Source organism: Vipera berus (assembly GCF_964194415.1).
Source record: "Vipera berus genome assembly, chromosome: 3".
NCBI lineage: Eukaryota > Metazoa > Chordata > Lepidosauria > Squamata > Viperidae > Vipera > Vipera berus.
Window position 1 is genome coordinate 168401841 of NC_138204.1, and position 18321 is coordinate 168420161.

The window sequence follows — 18321 nt, forward strand, 5'->3', positions numbered from 1 at the left end:
GAATTTATTCCTAAAGGGCCAAGTTTGAAGATCCCTGGTCTAGATCAGTGGTTCTCAGATTACTTCATTCCTGTATCTAAGAATCTGTGTCCTCAAACATATAACCAGACAATCTTCTATTTTTGAAAGCGGTAATATGTTTGCAAATCTTCTGCTACTATATGTAGCTACTATCTGTTTTGATATTCTTATGGACTTAAACATTGTAAAAATACTTTTGAACTAATAATGGTAAGATAATGAGCAAGCTCGTTGAGATTGAAGCAATATTTGCCAATCTGGAACATCTTTCTTTAAGCCAAAATAAAATAAAAAAGTAAAAATAATTAAATAATGAAAGGAAACAAACTAGCATAAATGTTGTTTTGTCCTCAGAGAGGCTGCTGCAACCTTGAGGGCTAAGAAACACTGAAAAATGCTGAGTTGCTCAAAACTTTCAGCTGCATACTAGCAATTCTGCCTTCCTTCTCTGCCCTATTTTCCTCTCTTGCATTTTTTCATGATTTTGGAAGGGAAATGTGTGTCATAAACTACTGTGGTACTGGGATACCACTTGTTGAGAAACACTGCTATAGACACAAGCTATTTGTTGTATAATTTAAATACAGATTATGTGAAAATGTATTATTAACATAGTAGGGTTATCGCTGGTTGGGGTTTTATTTTATTTTTGCTATTCTTAAGTTCATATTCCTCTATCTGACTTCTTTTGGAGCTAATTTCTAAAACATAATAATAAATGAATGAACTCGTATCACTTGTTTAAGATGCCAATTTCTAGTAAGGAGAACAATACTGTATTGTATTAGTTGTTATAACATTATTCCACAAACAGCTCAATTTAAAAAAAATAACTGTAAGGTAAAATTGGTCCATTATATGTCTGGTTTGTTGTGACCTTTTGGTTTGCTGATTATGCTGAAGTATCTTAAAATCATAGATGAAAATTGTTATTTAGGTGATCAAGTCTGTCCACTCCTCCAAGCAGGAATCCAAATTAAAGTATCTATGGCAGATATTTATTTATTTGTTAGATTTCTATTTTCTCCACAACAATATGCTGAGGTATTGAGCTGAGTGAATGGCTCCAAAGAACTTGGGTTTTACTCAGTCCTAACCCAACATCTTAACAACTACCCATGTGGCATCTCCCCTATAGGTATGTTCAAGAAGAATTAAATAGTGTTTGGTCTCTTCTTGTGTATACATAGTGAATGATAGTCCACTACATCTCTGGAAACCTGGTTCCACTATCAAATCATTCTTATTGTTAGTAATCAATATCAGCGTTTTTTTAATTTGCATCCATTATTTCATATAGGGCTCTCCAGAACAAATGAGAATAATTTAGTATCCTAAACGTTTGTAATATCCTATCCGAAGAGTGCTGTCATATTCCCGCTCAATCTTTTCTCATCAAGGCCAAACATTCTTAGCTCCTTCAATCTCTTTTTTATAATACTTGGTTTCTAATCTCTGGCTGTCCAATTCATTTGAATCCTTTTTAAAGTGCGGACAAAATACTCTAGTGGGACTGCCAAAGGAAAGAAAAGGAAGTAATGTTTCCCATGATTTGAAAACTATACTTTACTTGATACAGCCTAAAATTGCATTTTCTTATTTTCATTCATTATTTTTATTATTATTATTATTATTATTATTATTATTATTATTATTATTATTATTATTATTATTATTATTATTATTATTATTATTATTATTATTATTATTATTATTATTATTATTATTATGTCATACTAAGAGTGCAATCAGCTATTATTCCAGGTTCTTTTCCAGTACTGGTAAGCTAGCTATTCCCCATCCTGTAGTTCAGCATTTGAATTCTTTTTCTGAATGCATAACTTTAAATTTGTCTCCCTTAAATTGCATCCTATTATTTTCAGCCTATCTTTCTAACCTATTATTTTGAATTTTATTTTACTCTTCCAGGGAAATACAGTATGTGCCATCTACAAATATTTTAAATGTTCCATTTATCTCCTCATCTAGATAATAAAAATGCTGAACACTTATTCCATTAATGAATCGTCATGAACTATTATTTACAACTCCGTTTTATTCACTTAATACTTATACCTTCCACCCAGTCTACACCCAACTAAACTTGCATTCTTGGTGGATTAGACTCAGATGCTCTTGCTTTGGTGTTACCATCAGTGATTTATGTTACAAGCTGGAAGGTGGAATAATTTTATCTTATTAACAGACCTCTTCTTTCTTAGTCTCCCTATAATAAATGATCATTGCATTAGGCCACAACTAGTTAGGCAGAATTTCCTGACATAGCCTAGTCCACATTTTTTTTTATTTATTTATTTTATTACATTTACATCCCGCCCTTCTCCGAAGACTCAGGGCGGCTTACAAGCTTACTTGTGTTGTACCTTAGCCATGTTAACAATAACTTTTTCCTTTAGCCCAGCTACTAAAAAGGATTTTACAGTGCTTGTGCTGGCCTCTGACACATGGGGAGAGCTTTAATGAAAAGTTTGAAACTACTCCTAGAGTGGAATTTTTGCCATTATACTGGAAAGCATACTGAAATATACAGTATGAAGGCTTTATATTAAATCACCAAAGTGTTAAAAGGAAAGTACTCTCTCTCAGCCCAACAGGGTGGTCATTGTGGGAAAAATAGAAGGAGTATTAGGTATGTTCATCACTTAGAGTTATTTATAAAAATAATAAAGGTGGGTAAAATGAAATAAATAAAACAAATAAAATAGGAAATACACATCACATCATCCTTTCTGGATTTCATATATATTGTCTATATACTGGAAAAGAAATGAAAATATCTTAGATTTCTAAAGTTTTCATTACTATTTTTCACTACCCTATAATCATGTATATATTGCATTATGCATATGTCATAAATAGAATATGTCACTATCTGAAAAACAGCCCAATGTTGTGAAGACACTTAGCAAAACCTTTTCTACTTGTAAATGGAACTTTTTTTTACAACTTCATGAAAATGAGATAATTTTTATAGTCAGCTTTCAAAAACTGAGTTTCCTCAGTTTCATGAAATTGAGATTTCTCTCTTTTTGAGATCTCTAGATATCTTTATCAGCAAGAGAACATGAAGATATAAAAATTTTTAAAGCTTTTCCAATAGTTTTAATAGTTTTTTATTTTACCTAATAATTTTTTCCTTGAACATGAATTTTATAAGTTTCACCACTTTTTAAACTTTCTTCTGTAAATATGTCTCTCGTAACTTGGAAAGTTAATCGAATTTGCTTTGTTTAACTTGTGACTGTAATGAATAGAAAAGCAAGGAAAAATTAAAATATGGCCATTGAATCACCCTCATACTTGTTTCAAATAAAAATATAAATAAGAAGAGAGATTGATAAAATTATGGACATTCTTTGATGTAACACTGAATCATGTAAAGAAATTAAACAACCTAAACAAATTTGGCCAATTTCCGTAATCTTTTAAGGAAGCTGTAAACATCTATTTAAAATAAAATCTTTTAATTTTAGTTTTCTGTTGACTTGTCTTGTGATAAAGACACACTTACAGATTCAGTTTTCTTGAGTTCTTTGGAGGAGCCCAGTTATTTTTAAAAATATTTAGACATTGATTTAAATCTAAAGTAGAAATATGTTTTTAGTACTAAGAACTGTTTGTTATTTTATTACATTAGATTATTTCATTATTCTTCTGACCTTCTTCACGTATTCATGTTGTTGTAGGTCCTCCAGGTCCAAGAGGGTCCAAAGGTGACAGAGGACCCCAAGGTCCAATTGGACTTACTGGGCCCAAGGGTCAAAAAGGAGACAAAGGTGAACCAGGACCTCCAGGACCTCAAGGTGAAAAGGGACCAAGCGGCCCACCTGGGCCACCAGGTGAACAAGGTGACAAAGGCTCCAGAGGTTCACCTGGATCTAAAGGCCAGAGAGGTTCAACTGGGAAGACTGGGCTACCTGGTCCTAGTGGAGATCCAGGGTTCCCTGGACCACCTGGCAAAGATGGACTCCCAGGTCCACAAGGCCCACCTGGAGCCCCAGGTTTTCAAGGAATTCCTGGTCAACCAGGTGCACCTGGTGCTCGTGGACTGCCTGGTTTTCCAGGTGTACCTGGACTACGTGGTCTTCCAGGCGAGCCTGGTCCTCCTGGACTACCAGGTCCGGCAATAGCTATGGCGCTACAAAGTGAGACTAATGGTAAGCTGTTGACATACCTACTATCTGTCTGTATGCTTCACTGTATATTTATTACCAATATATAAAAGTATGGTTTGAAACTATGTTGACTATTGGATTGGATTGTACTCTGTGTACGTATTGCAATGGAAGTTTGTAGCCTTTATCTGTTCAAGTCTCCAACTAGCTTGAAATGAACATCATAGTCCTTAAATCTATGGTTTCTAAGAAAGAACAGAAAAGCAATTCTTCCTTTTTTCCTCAGAATTCCTCACAATCTGTTTCAGAGTGGTTAGTGCATCTAATCTATCACATTACACAAGAGAAATGGTCTGAGCCCATGAAGCACATTTTTTTCTTTCTCACCTTCTAAATCTAAAGCTTCTCTCTATAGTGTTAAGAAAACAATGTAATTTTGAACCTGAAAAAATTGGAAGTTCAAACTGACCAATTCCTCTTCCCCATCTTTTAATTTCTTTCTCTTCCTTCAACTGATATCTACATTCGGTGATATCTAAAGTTCATTGAACAGGCTTTCTTTTCTTTTTTTCTTTTCTAATTCACAAAATGATTCCTACATTACTGTAGAACCCACATACATATATGCAGGACAAATAATTGTCCCTTGTAATAATGGGAAAACAAAGTTACATGGAAAAAATGGGCAAAACATGGTATATCTCCATTATTCCTGTTAAAACCTGATAATTATGTAGGATTGTTCAAATCTCTTTGTTAATATTTGTTTCAGAATGGTATTAGAAGAAGAGTTTTGATACATGAAAAAAATGTGGATGCTTTTCAAAATTTATCCTGCAATTATATTGTTAAACTGAGCCTTATTTTTCTTTGTGATAAACTAGAAATGATTTGAAGGCCAATTTGATAGAAAAGGATGGCTGCAACTATAAATAATGGAAATTCTATTTCAACAATATTCTGAATAGATCAGACATGTCAAACACAAGGCCCGGGGGCCGGATCTGGCCCGCGAAGTGGTTTCATGTGGCCCGCAAAGCCATCCTGGAAACAGTGAGGGAATGGCCCCCACTGCTTTGGCCCTGGCCCAGAGACCCTCCTTCTGCCAGAGACCCTCAGATCTCTCCCACTCCTGCCCAGGCCCCCATAGGCACCCTTGATGCGAACGATGTAGAGCTGGCCATGCCCACCCAATAGGCCATACGCACTCTAGCCATGCCCACCCAGTAGGCCACGCCCACCCTGGCCATACCCACCCGGCCCCTTGAGAGCAACTGCAATGCTGATGCGGCCCTCAATGAAATTGAGTTTGACACCCCTGGAATAGATAATTACTTTTTTACATTGCTTGGCTCCTAAGGGTGTTATTCAAAACTATATCTAGTAAGGTTCTGAGTGCTTCAAGAGTAAGTCGGAAGTTCTCTTGGGTTTCACACAACCATGGTGGCCCCCTGATGCTTATTTAAAGCAGGTGCATCTTTTCTCATGCTTCTGTGTGGGTTTTGGGGGGGAAAAGATGCTGTGGTTTCAATAGTGGCACTGATTTTAATGGACGTTTGATTCTTAAAACAGAGGTACCTTTTTTCAGTCCCTACTAAAGCCCAGGAAAAAACCAGCCTGCCTTAACATATAGCAGGGTGCTGTTTTGTGCCCCGAGGTCTGAAATATTTCTTTCAAATCATTTTCAAAGGGTGCAGGGCCCAAATTTCTGAGGGAGGATTAAGTTTCACTTCTCATGAGGATTTATTGCAAGTGTTTTCACGTTACAGGTTGTCCTGTTTACTGGAAGAACTTTTCAGGCAACTGTTACTACTTTTCAAACGAAAGAGCCATTTTTGAAGATGCAAAGCTTTTCTGCCAAGAGAAATCATCTCATTTGGTTTTCATCAATAGCAAAGAGGAACAGGTATAGAATCCTGTCTAGCATGCCGTTAGATTTAAATAGTAAAAAAGAGCATTACTTCCAGCCAGGGCAGTTGAAAATGATTGGAATTGAGTAGGTTAGACACGACAGACAGAAAGCATTTTATATGCTGCAGAATCCAATCTGGGTCGGTCACTGGAACCAGAGGTTTAGTCTTCCGAGCTTTCGCACTCGTGCTGGAGTCCATCTTCAGTGAACTTGTCTCTCAACAAGTGTTGTGTGACTAAAGAAGATTAAACTCTGGTACCGATGACCGACCCAGATTGGATCCTGCAACATTATCATGGGACACGTATATTTGCCTTTGTTCATTTTATAGCCATTAAGGTCTCGTAAATATAAACATCTGACTAAAGATAATCAGGAAGGATGATCAGGGGATTGCAGTCTTACTATAAAAAGTCAGCAAAAAATACGAGTAGTCCTTGTTTAGCAACTGCCTCATTTTGTTTGCAATTACGATGGTGATAAAAATGTAGCCTTGTTACCAGTCCTTGCATTTACTTGCTGTAAAGCGAAGGAAAGCTGAAGTAAGGTTGTAAGCTCACTTGCAGTTTCACTAGCAACTATTTTGCTCAACAACTGAATTGCTGCTCCCACTTGAGGATTACCTGTATTTGCATGGAAGACCAACCATCACTTGTTACAGGAGCTCCTGATGCTTTTACCTAGGTTGAATATTCTGCTGAAAATCTATGTTGATTTTTCTTTCTTGAAATGGAGCTGTCAGATGCTGCCAGTTTGTTCAGAGCAATCCATGAGAAGAAGAGGGTCGATCACCCTTTCTTACTCCACTGATATTGTGACACTTATGCCTGCCCCTCCCCCCCCCAAAAAATGTTTTTCTTTTCTAAAGCAAAATGCAAGCTAGAGGTGAGGGCAGGACTGGAAAAGGAATGCATACCCTTATTACCGTCCACTTTGTCATGTTAATAGCTGACATTCCCACATGGCTATGCTTCACTACATGACAAAACAAAGTTGAAAGCAATCTAAGCAATATGTAGTTTGATCCTATGAAGACAAAAGATTGTCTCAAGTGACATCTTAAGCTCAGTGTGTGTGTTCAACTGTAAACTAGTGCTATGGTTGAGAAGAATATTTTCAGCCCCAGAAATAGAAATAGGGACCTTCCAAAAGGTCTTGCTGGAAATAAGGCAGAGGATGTCATTCCATATGAGATGACTGTTGTAATTTCTAAATGCTTTTGTGGGGAACATGTTGGATTTTGATTTAAGTCGTGTTTCCCATTCAGCTTCCAAATTCCCTTCTCCCTAGCCTCAGAGCCCCAAACTGTTTATTTATTTATTTGAAATAGTTCTTATTAGGCATCTTCAAATCTGATTCCAGGGAAACTACAGCCGCATCAATATCGAGATTATGCTACAATGAGCCACTGTAAAGATAATAAAAGACAGCATTTTGTATTGAGGCAGACAAATCTAAATGCTTGGTCAGCACTTACTGAGATGATGCTCTTGTGGCAGCAAACAGGAGAAAGGAATGAGAGAGGTTCTTTAATTATCCCTTTTCATTCTGGCAGCAGAGTACGCCACATGTCAAATAGACCCCGTGGAAGCAACTTTTCTCACAATCTACTTTGCGCCATTTCCATTGCTAGAGAGGAAAGAAAAAAGTCCATCTCTTCATCTCATATGCCAGGGGTAGGCAACCTTGGCTCTTTTATGACTCGTGGACTTCAACTCCCAGAATTCCTGAGCCATGGAATTCTGGGAGTTGAAGTCCATGAGTCATAAAAGAGCCAAGGTTGCCTACCCCTGTCATATGCCATATTACTGTTATCAGTGCACCTTCTTTAACCAGAAAATTGGTTGGGAAAAAGAAATTCTTGGTGGATAGTGAAAAGGAGATTGGACCGAGATTGGGAGCATGAAAGGAAGTCTGTGTTGGAGGGATGCTCAGATCAAATGGACAGCCATTTGTCTGAAATGGTATAGGGTTTCCTGCCTGAGCAGGGGTTGGACTAGATGACCTCCAAGGTCCCTTCCAACTTTACTACTACTACTACTACTACTACTACTACTACTAAGTGAGATACACCTAGAAATAGTTCCAAGTTGCTTCTGCCCATAAGCTCATGTTTATGCTCAGTCACATTTTTCAAGAGGCTAGAGTAGTTTAGGGAGTCAAAACTCTGGGAAGTGAAATAATGTGACGATTCTTTCTTCTGTACACAGCAATGGTTGAAAATGCAAGTTATTGCAAAAGGCAGTTTCTGGATTGGTCTCACCGACTCAGTGAAGGAAGATGAGTGGCGATGGCTGGATGGCACTCTACCAGAATACATGTGAGTGCAGGAAGGATGTTCGCTGCTTTCTGCTGTAACTGTTTCTTAGCATCTGCCAATAAGAAATGGTGTGACAACCTTATAAAGGGCACTCACTGGCTTTTAGATTCAGATTAACAGTTCTTTGATTTCAAAAAGCTTATTGCCAGAAAAAAAAACCTGAATAACCAATAAAAGAAGAGGCTTAAGATGCTCAGAGAATGTCGACTGGTGGCCCCCAGGGGGAGATCCTTCTCTGTGGGCGCCCCGGAGCTATGGAATCAGCTACCGGTTGAGCTCCGGACGGCGCCCGACCTCCGCTCCTTTCGCCGCGAGCTAAAAACATACTTTTTTGAACAAGCTGGCCTGGCCTGATGAGGGGATGGGGGGGGGGGTTGTTATTGTTATTTTATTAGGTTTTAAAGATGTATTTTAGTATGTGGGCATTTATTTAATCTTGTTTTAACTTTTGTAATCTGTATTTTTATTCTTGCCCTGTTCACCGCCCTGAGTCCTTCGGGAGAAGGGCGGTATAGAAATATTATTAAATTAAATTAAATTAAATTATTACAGAGTTAATAGCAAACTAGGTGGCAGAAACCACAGGCTTTTTAAAAACAATTTTTATATAAACGTATGTGGGTGGAGTGGGGACAACAAATAAAGAAAGAGAAAGGGTCAGTTTTACTTGGCTGATTACAAAAAATAAGACTTCTGTATTGCATCAATTGTATATCATTGCTGGAACCACACTTGTATCTTCATTTGTCATTGAAGCTTAATATCAGCCAAATTCTTTTGAACTGGAATCAGGATATACACTGGATCAGCACTAGATCAAGTAGACTAAGATCTGCCATTCCCACTGAATGAAATTATTACTTTTTCCTTCAATCTCTCAGTTTGGCTGCTGTTGAGCATTGGAGCTTACGTTAATGAAATATTACTGGTATCTTTGGCTAAGTCCTTCTTATCATGACGAAATCTCCACATTTGTAACTTAAACCATTGCATCTTTAAGGACCTTACGAAATCTTTAAGTGATTGTTCCTAATCCACCCAAAGGGTAATTTACTAGGAGAGTGGTGCATTCCCAAATAAATGCAAAGGCTACAGAAATCTGAAGAATCACTAAATGGCAATAAAGAGATTGAGAGATTGAGAGATTGAGATTGAGTCCAGATCTGATAGCTCTAATTATACAAATTTATCTTTATTATAAGATAGTTTTTGTAAGATAGGATTTTTTACTGTGGGCACAATGGCACACATCAAAAATGAAATTTAGTTGCCCGCTGTCAAAGTGAACACATACATGACACACACAATATATGATTGTTGATGTGTTTTGAGTTTATTATATGATAATATTAGGTATTTCTCTCTAAATAATGTATAACAAGAAACTATTCTTTTTGTTTTGATTTGGAGATGCATATATAAATCCAATAGGAAGTTGTATTTATATCTTAGTAACTCATCTGCAGCTATAGATGAAACAAATACAGCCTCATTGACAGATTACACTCTGTACATGTGTCTATGTGCAGTCCACAACCAGAACAGAATATTTAATCTAATTTTAGACTTTTCAACTTTGGCAGTTTCTCCAATCGATTCCCATCTCTAAGCCCAGCTGTTTTCCATTTCCAGGAAAAGTCATGCATTATTTGTTAAGGAGTAAGATTTATGCTTTAGGAGAGATTGTTTTATTTTTGTTTTCTTTTTACTACTATTAATCTCCTCTTTCTCATTGTCATATGATGGTTTGGTTATGAAATGATCATTTGTTTGTTTGTTTTATTGCAAGAAACTGGAGTGCTGGACAGCCTGATAACTGGAAACATGGCCATGGGCCAGGGGAAGATTGTGCTGGATTAATTCATGCTGGGCTCTGGAATGACTTTCACTGTGAAGATGTTAATAGTTTTATTTGTGAACAAGATGTGGGAAAAGGTATGATAAACTTTGAACCAAACGTATTCACATTTATTGCAAAGACTTAAAGCAACCAAATTTCCACAGCTGGGACGAGGGAATTGAATGTCCTGCTCATATAGATAGAAGGTCTTGGAAAAGAACTGGGGATCAATCCTTATTAGCATCTGTGTATAAAAATTCTCCCTAGCTGCTTCTCTTATTCAGGCTACAGAGTTTTAAACTATTGGCAAGTATTTCAAGATTACACAGCTATTCTTACTAGATTACATACATTTGGCAATCCGTGTTCTAAAACATGCCCAGCTAACTCTGAAGAAAAGCACTGCAGTAATTTATTTTTTCCAGTTAATACCTAAAAGACAGTAATTTCAGAACTCAAATATGCAGTTTGAAAAGCTATAAGCAACAGGACCTAATGTTCCTGAAAATTTTTTAAAGACTATTTAGTGATGCATTTCCTTTCCCGTGAAATAAAGCAAAGTGGAATAAAAAAAACAACAACACATAATAGATCCATAATGACAGAAATACTGTTGTACTAAAAGTATTATTAAAAATCAAACTTGAAAGAGCAGCCCAAGATAGAGCACGTTACAATAATCAAAGACAATGGATGAAGAGTCAGATGTTATTACTCAGCTTCCCTCTTTCATTCATCCTTTCTGTACCTGTACATGAAAATGAAAACTTGAAAAATGAGGTACAATTCTACCTTCTGTGTTTTGTTATTATCAATTATATATAAATTGTTCATGTCTGACTCTTAAGTTAATATAACCACAAGAGTTTGAGGTAGAGGGTCTACCATAAAATTCATTGGATGCTTTGGACAAATTATTCTTCTTTTTTCCTCTCTCAGCCTAACCTTGTAAAGAAGGCTGGGGCTAGGATAAAGTGCTCATTTGAGCGTCTGGAGAAAAGGAAGTGAGAAATATACAGCAAACATAGGGCTCACTTGAATCCGCCTTCCTTATTTATTAAATTTATATGCTACCCATTTCACTGAATTTAAATTTCAGTTAGAATTTTCATGTGTTTTTAAATTTCAGCAACTTTTAATATCTGAAACATGTTGTCATTGCAACCAAAATGTATTCTGTAGTATATGACATCTAGAAAAATATTTCTTAGAAATCTATTTGTGTTTACTTGGTCCTACAAAGTAAATAACTTCTACAGTGAAGTAATGCAAGAAGAGTTAGTTCCCCTTACCTCTATGCCATCACTTCGGTCTTAGTCCGTTGGATCCCCTGCCTTGCCCCATCTTCAATTACCTTACCACGTGATTAACAGCACATCATTTCACTTTATAACTGGCCCTCTGAGATGATTAAGAAACTATACAATGCAAGTATAGGCTCCAACTGGTACAGAATGCAGCCGCGAGAGTTGTGTTGGGAGTTTCCCGATACTCCCATGTTACACCCCTGCTCCGCGAGCTGCATTGGCTCCCAGTTGTCTTCCGTGTGAGATTCAAGGTGCTGGTAATGACCTACAAAGCCCTTCATGGCATGGGTCCGGAATACCTCAGGGAGCACCTGCGGCCAGCATCAACTTCCCTCCGCCCAGTGCGCTCCCACAGAGAGGGCCTCAGGGTGGCCCCCAGGGGGAGGGCATCCTCTGTGGGCGCCCCGGATTTATGGAACCATCTTCCGGTTGAGCTCCGGATGGCGCCCGACCTTCGCTCCTTCCGGCGCAACCTAAAGACTTACCTGTTCGAACAAGCCGGCCTGGCCTGATGGGTGATGGGTTTGGGTTTTTATTGCTTTTTATTTATTTAACTTATTGTTATAGTTCTTGGGCATCTTGTTTAATCTCTTTTAATTTTTGTATTCTTGTCTTTTAACATGTATTGCCCTGTTCACCGCCCTGAGTCCTTCGGGAGAAGGGAGGTATACAAATAAAAGTATTATTATTATTATTAATTATGATGTGTTAAATAAAGACAAGTCTTTTCTCAGGTGGTATAGCAATCTTTCCAAAAAAACCCTCCAACATTTCATTATGTTAACAACAGTCAACACTTAGGTGATTTTTTTTTAGAACCAAAATTGTCTTTTAACCAGACTATGGAAGTGGAGGTGGGAAGGGATTACCTGTAGAGAAGAATCAGTGGATGGAAGGTTTTATTATTATTTTTTCTACTTCTGTGTTTCAAGAGTGAAACCGACTGCACTGCCCTTGTGGTTCATTGGCAATGGACACAAGATAGACTGGTGACCTTTCTTTCATCACCTCTATTAGTACAGGTGATCTTCACATTAAATATCTTCTTACCATTGTTGTATTAGCATTTTAACTGGATATGATACAGATACAGATTTGGAAAGCAGTACTTATCAATGCAACTTACAGCTCTGGTATTGGTTTCTGGATTTTAAAGCAAAGTTTTACCTTTGTAACACTTGTTACTTTCCCTTTCCCACTGCAGCTCAGCCACCAGCATTGTAATAAGTTGTGGGCCAAGAGACTGATATTTTCTTTGCAAAGAAATTCATCTGGGATTGAACCATCACCCAATCAAGAAAAGGAGCACTGAGAACTTTGATGAATAAACTTCATCAGCACAATTTGTCTTCCACATTTTCTAATTTTTCAGGGGCTTTACAACCTGTTGCACAAACATGTTGGTAGAAAATGCAATTGGACAAAACTACCTGTAGATCTCTTCACTGATTAAGCAGAAGATATGTTCTGGTAAGAACTAGAAAACAGCAAGCTGATTACTCTAGGAAGACAAAAGAATACAAAGCTACTGTGTAAACAAAGCAGCTACTTGTTAAATTCCCAAATATTGGCAATTTATATAAATATACATGTATAAATTTATATAAATTTTATATATAAATATATATAGTCCAGTTCTGATCAGTAATATAGAATATACTTTTTAAAGCTTTTAAAATTCTGTATTTTTGTACAAAATGTTGCCTCTTATATTGATTTATTTGCCTTTTTATATAAATATAGTAAATAGAAATTAAAAAAAATACCATTGATACTACTTATCATTCACTAGAAATAACTGTCTGGAATAAATTACCCAAGTTTAATAACTTTTAAATTTGATTTTAGATGGCAGTTGCAGTCTATTATACAAAAATATATACAAATTTATGATCCAAGGACAACATGCTTGTTTTTCTGAACTGGGTCCATTGATAAAACTCCAGGCAGATGAAAGTCTAGCAATAGATCTGAAGGAAGGAATGACATTGACCAGTGAAGTACATACTTTACATATTGTATAGAAAATTCCTGATTCAGTCTTCCTGATTCTAATTAAAATAATCAAGTGGTCAGAGAGCTAAAAAAAAAAGGCTTTGCCAAGGGCCCTGGGAATTTTACTAGCTATAATGCAGGGCTTGGTGCTTAGCTGCTTAACATGACTTAATATAAAATATGTTTTATGTTCCTCTTATTTTTTCATGTGTAGGCAATTTCTATTGGTGTAATGGGCTTCCGACCATTGGGGACTAGTTTAAGACTAATAAATAAAGTTTTTAACCAAAGTAGATTTTTCTGATAGACGTGTGTAACTTGTTCTTAATACTTTTTTGGTACCAACCACTGGGGCAGGGGTGGGGTGACACGAACCAATAGATTTTGCCATTTCTTGGTTAGACTTTTTTCTGCTCCACTTCAAACCCCTCCAAATTGCAGCTTTTTCTTCCACATGGCAAAGAACTTGTCAGAAAATGGTTAACCATTCCATGGAGAGAGAGAGAAAGAGAGAGAGAGAGAGAGAGAGAGAGAGAGAGAGAGAGAGAGAGAGAGAGAGAGAGAGAGAGAGAGAGAGAGAGAGAGTTCAGTATATCTGCATGTAACATCTAATTTGGTAGATAAGCAGGCAAAAAATACTACAGTACTTTCTGTACTTCCACAGTGTTCTGTAATGGTTTATACTTAACATTTTGCTGTAGATCTGGACACAACTGGGTACCTATAAAGAATGCTGATAAACTCAGAATATCAAAACAATGACTACATTGAAGTAATTAACTTTTCCTCTGAAATGTTTTTCACATTAGGATAATTTGTTGCTGTGATTGGTGCTGTTCAGTTAAATAATGTACAAACCTTTTCTTTCTATCTCTAACATCCTTTTGTATGTCCCTCACTGGTACCAAGGCAAATTCTCAATTAGTTTGAAACTGGATATAGAGTGAGTTATTTATTTACTGAGACTTACGTGTTGCTCCTGTCATAAAGGACTCAGAGCCACTTAAACTCCAATGTCTAGCAAAATGGTTAAAAACATAAAATAGCCCATTATAATGTGCCACTAAAGGACAGTCAAAACAAAAGTGACAAATACCTCTGTTCAAAGACAAACAAATATTCATATCAGCCTCTCAGGCCCTTTAGAAGCACCAGGTCCTAATGACCCTTAAGAACCTGGCAGGGGTAGGGCTCTAATCTCCAGCATATGCAGTTTTAGAGAAGGGGAACAGTGACAGAGAAGATCTGCCCCTGTATTTCCCAATCACAACAATCCCTAGAAATCGACACTCAGAGCAATCGTGTTTTTTTAATTTGATACTTGGATTCGGTGATCTTCTGAGTCATACGTGACTTTAAAGGTGATATCTAGCATTTTGAAATGTGGCCAGTAATTGATTAGCAACGCAGCTCTCTAATTATGGGTATATAGGTATAGCATACATAAATCAAGTTTTGTCTGACATTACTTAAGTCATTACATTATAGACCAGCTGAAGCTTGTGATCTCCAAGTGCAGCCCAAGGTAGAGTACATTGCAACATTGCAGTAATAAAGGACATGGTAACAAAGCCCCTTAGCATAGCTTACTGACCCAGAAATTGCCATAAAAGGGACCCAAGCTGGAAGCCATCTGCTCTTTGAGCAGGAACTGTGGATATAAATAGTTCTGTAGATTATGAGTCAATTCTGCATGCTGGAGTTCTATCCTGGCCAGAAACAAAAATGGAAACTCAAATGAATTTGGTTGGCTTCTGTACCCAGAGCCGTACTGAATGTCCTGCTAGTCCTGAACCTGAGCCAGGTTATAACAGGATTTCCAAAATGGGATGAAATTGTAATGCATTGGGTTTTATATATGTTGTGTTTGCTGGAGTTGCACTGTTTGCTAATTGTTTGAATTCAGTTGCTAATGCTTGTTCACGTGTATACTTGTAACGGTTGCTAGCTGGCCCAGACTGGTTGTCTCCAGCCGGCTAAGTAGGTTAACATAATGAGGTTAGTTGCAGTCAACAGTGGAGAACTAGATGTCAACTTCTCTACTCCCCAATTGGAATAGCAATAAGGCTTTGAGGAAAGAGGATACTACCACTCTCCTCAAAGAAAGATTCACCACTGCTTGTCCCAAGTTCCACTGATTACTAGCCTGACTCAACCTCCTGTTACATGCCTGAAATCTTTCACTAATCAGGTGAGGCAGGAATACAAAACCTAGATGGTTTCAAAGAATCTTGTTTACTTACTTAGGACCAGCAGGCTCAAACTCATTTCAGATAATTTGAAAGTTGACTTCTTATAGAACTTGCTGTTTGTGTATGTATAACAACAGTATATAGAAAAATATTAAAACATAAAAAAGAACAAAGCAATGCACCTACATCAAGGTAAATTGTACATATAAGGGCTTCCTGTGCATATGCATAATATGTATGAAGATTCTGCATAACAGTTTCAAAAAAGAAATCATATTTCATGTTAATTGTTTATGAATGATCTACGTATTTGCATAGACAGATGACCTGATACGTGTGGCTTTTTCATTTTTCCAAGTAGCTATTTGTTATTTTGAGTTCTGATGTCAATCTTGGGTCCATTAGAGATTTCAAAATAGCCATTTTGGGAGGGGAAAGGTCAAAAGAAAAAAGAAGCTTGACCAATACAATTGAGAGATTGCTGAATTCACATATGTCAACAGATTTCAAATGCTCTCAGAAGGCCTCATTCGTTCTCGTGTGTAACCTGCACTTTCATAATCACCTTTCCCCAGGCACCATCTGCATCAGTTTAGCCACTCCATGCAACTGATTTAGTGAAAGCTTGTGCCTTTTAATAAAATTTGATAGAAAAGGTGTTACTGGACTCCTCCTGAATCTACATTCTGAGGTCTTAGGAGTGGGAAGAACAATCATAAAAAAGTTAGAACAGCACTGGAAAAAGTGATTTATGACCGTTTTTCACATGAATGTTGCATCATCTCCATGATCATGTGATCAAAATTAAAATGCTTGACAACTGACTCATTTATGACTGCTGCAGCGTCCCAGGATCATGTGATCTCCTTTTGTGACCTTCTGACAAGCAAAGTCAATGGGGAAACCAGATTCATTTAACAACCGTGTTACTAACAACTGCAGTGATTCACTTAACAATTGTGACAAGAAAAGTTGTAAAAGTTCCAAGCCAAACCACTATTTCATTTTGAAGTCCTCTGCCTGAATGGCTTCTATTGTTCTCACTTCTCCCAACTTAAACTGACATGGCATGCAAACATTGCAGTTTAGCAGCAGCAGTAGCAACCATGCTTTTCTTCCCAATATTGTTGAGGAATGTGATTGCTATGACATTTCATACTTGCCCCCTCCTGCTGAAAAATATTCTCTTAATAAGGCTTTGAAGGTTACAATTATTTTCAGATAGAAAAAAAGCTGTCAGCCCTTATGGGCAGAGAATTTTTAAACAGGTTTACATCCTCTGAAAAGTTTGTCTATGCAAAATTGTTTTTCTTCTTAACTTTTGCCATTTTTAAATCTGTAAGTAACTCTTCCCAGAAGAAGCTTCATAAGAAAAGTAAAGGTTGTTAATCTACTAGGGACCGGCAGAGAAGAAGCATCTTTTTCCCCCTATACCAGGCAGCTTTGGTGTTATGCTACACAGAAAGGAAAGTTAAAATATGCTGTCTCATGGCTGGCAGCCACTTCACTCTCTGCCTGGAATGTTTTATCACCATGGCTATATTTAGCATATATGACTGTACCTAATTACAAAGTAATGGGCGAAATATATTAATTGTGTGCATCTGGAATATGCAAAGAGTTCCATGATGTTCATGGAAAATATTCAGCTAAGTGTTTTGCAGTAAAAAAAATTAATAATAACACCTCACAGTTTGAAAGCAATGTGTTATGAATCTAATGACTTTTTCCTGTCAGAGGCAGCTTGCTGAGGGAAAGCAGTTTGTCTTGGAAACCAGTCAAATTTGTCTTAGTCATTTCCCACCTACACACATTTTTATAATAATGTACAACTAGCTTTAAAATTGCAGTTTGCCTGTACAGGTAGACCTCGATGTACGATCACAGTCAGGACCATAATTTCCACCGCTAAGGAAGGTGGCTGTTAAATGAGTCAAACTGGATTTTATGATTATTATTATTTTTTGTAGCTGTTAAATGAATCACAAGGTTATTAGGAGCTGTGGTAGCACAGTGGTTAGAATGTAGGCTAATTCTGCCCACTGCCAGGAGTTTGATCTTGATGGCTCAAGGTTGACTCAGCCTTCCATCCTTCTGAGGTCAATAAAATGAGGATCCAGATTGTTGGGGGAAATATGCTGACTCTGTAAACTGCTTAGAGAGGGCTGTAAAACACTGTGAAGCTGTATATAAGTCTAAGTGCTATTGCTATTGCTACTTCATTCACTAGCTTTGTTATCACATGATCCTGCGATGCTGCAACTGTTGTTAATACATGCCAGTTGCCAAGCACCTGAATTTTGAACACGTGACTGTGGGGATTATAAGAAATGTTTTAAAAGAATAGTGCTATATTATTTATATTCTAAGAAACAAGTTAATGATAATTTCTCATTTGCTAATGTACTGTACTTCTTTTGAAGCTGTGCTTCTCTTCCTAATACTCAAACTGCCTTAACTGTTGCTTAGAAAATATGGCTCTTTTTATTTTATTTTAAAAAAAAACTTGGTTAATCTTATGAGTTACTGAATAATTAATTTATCAGGCAATTAGATCATCATGAAAAAAACAATATATGCTAGAGATGGCATTCTTTC

At 37.0% G+C, this 18321-nt stretch overlaps 1 protein-coding gene across 2 annotated transcripts in view; it reads left to right on the forward strand.

The window, feature by feature from the left end:
• COLEC12 (collectin subfamily member 12) overlaps nt 1-13806 on the forward strand; it is a 92176-nt gene extending 78370 nt beyond the window's left edge. The window contains exons 6-10 of one of the 2 annotated variants that reach the window (XM_081324233.1): nt 3729-4199; nt 5927-6063; nt 8280-8389; nt 10179-10324; nt 12741-13806. In XM_081324233.1, the coding sequence (XP_081180359.1) occupies nt 3729-4199; nt 5927-6063; nt 8280-8389; nt 10179-10324; nt 12741-12760 (884 nt within the window). In that variant the 3' untranslated portion in view covers nt 12761-13806. Of the gene's footprint in view, nt 1-3728; nt 4200-5926; nt 6064-8279; nt 8390-10178; nt 10498-12740 lie in introns of those variants that run through there. The other variant, XM_081324232.1, reaches the window with a different exon arrangement.
• Nucleotides 13807-18321: the final 4515 nt, after the last annotated feature.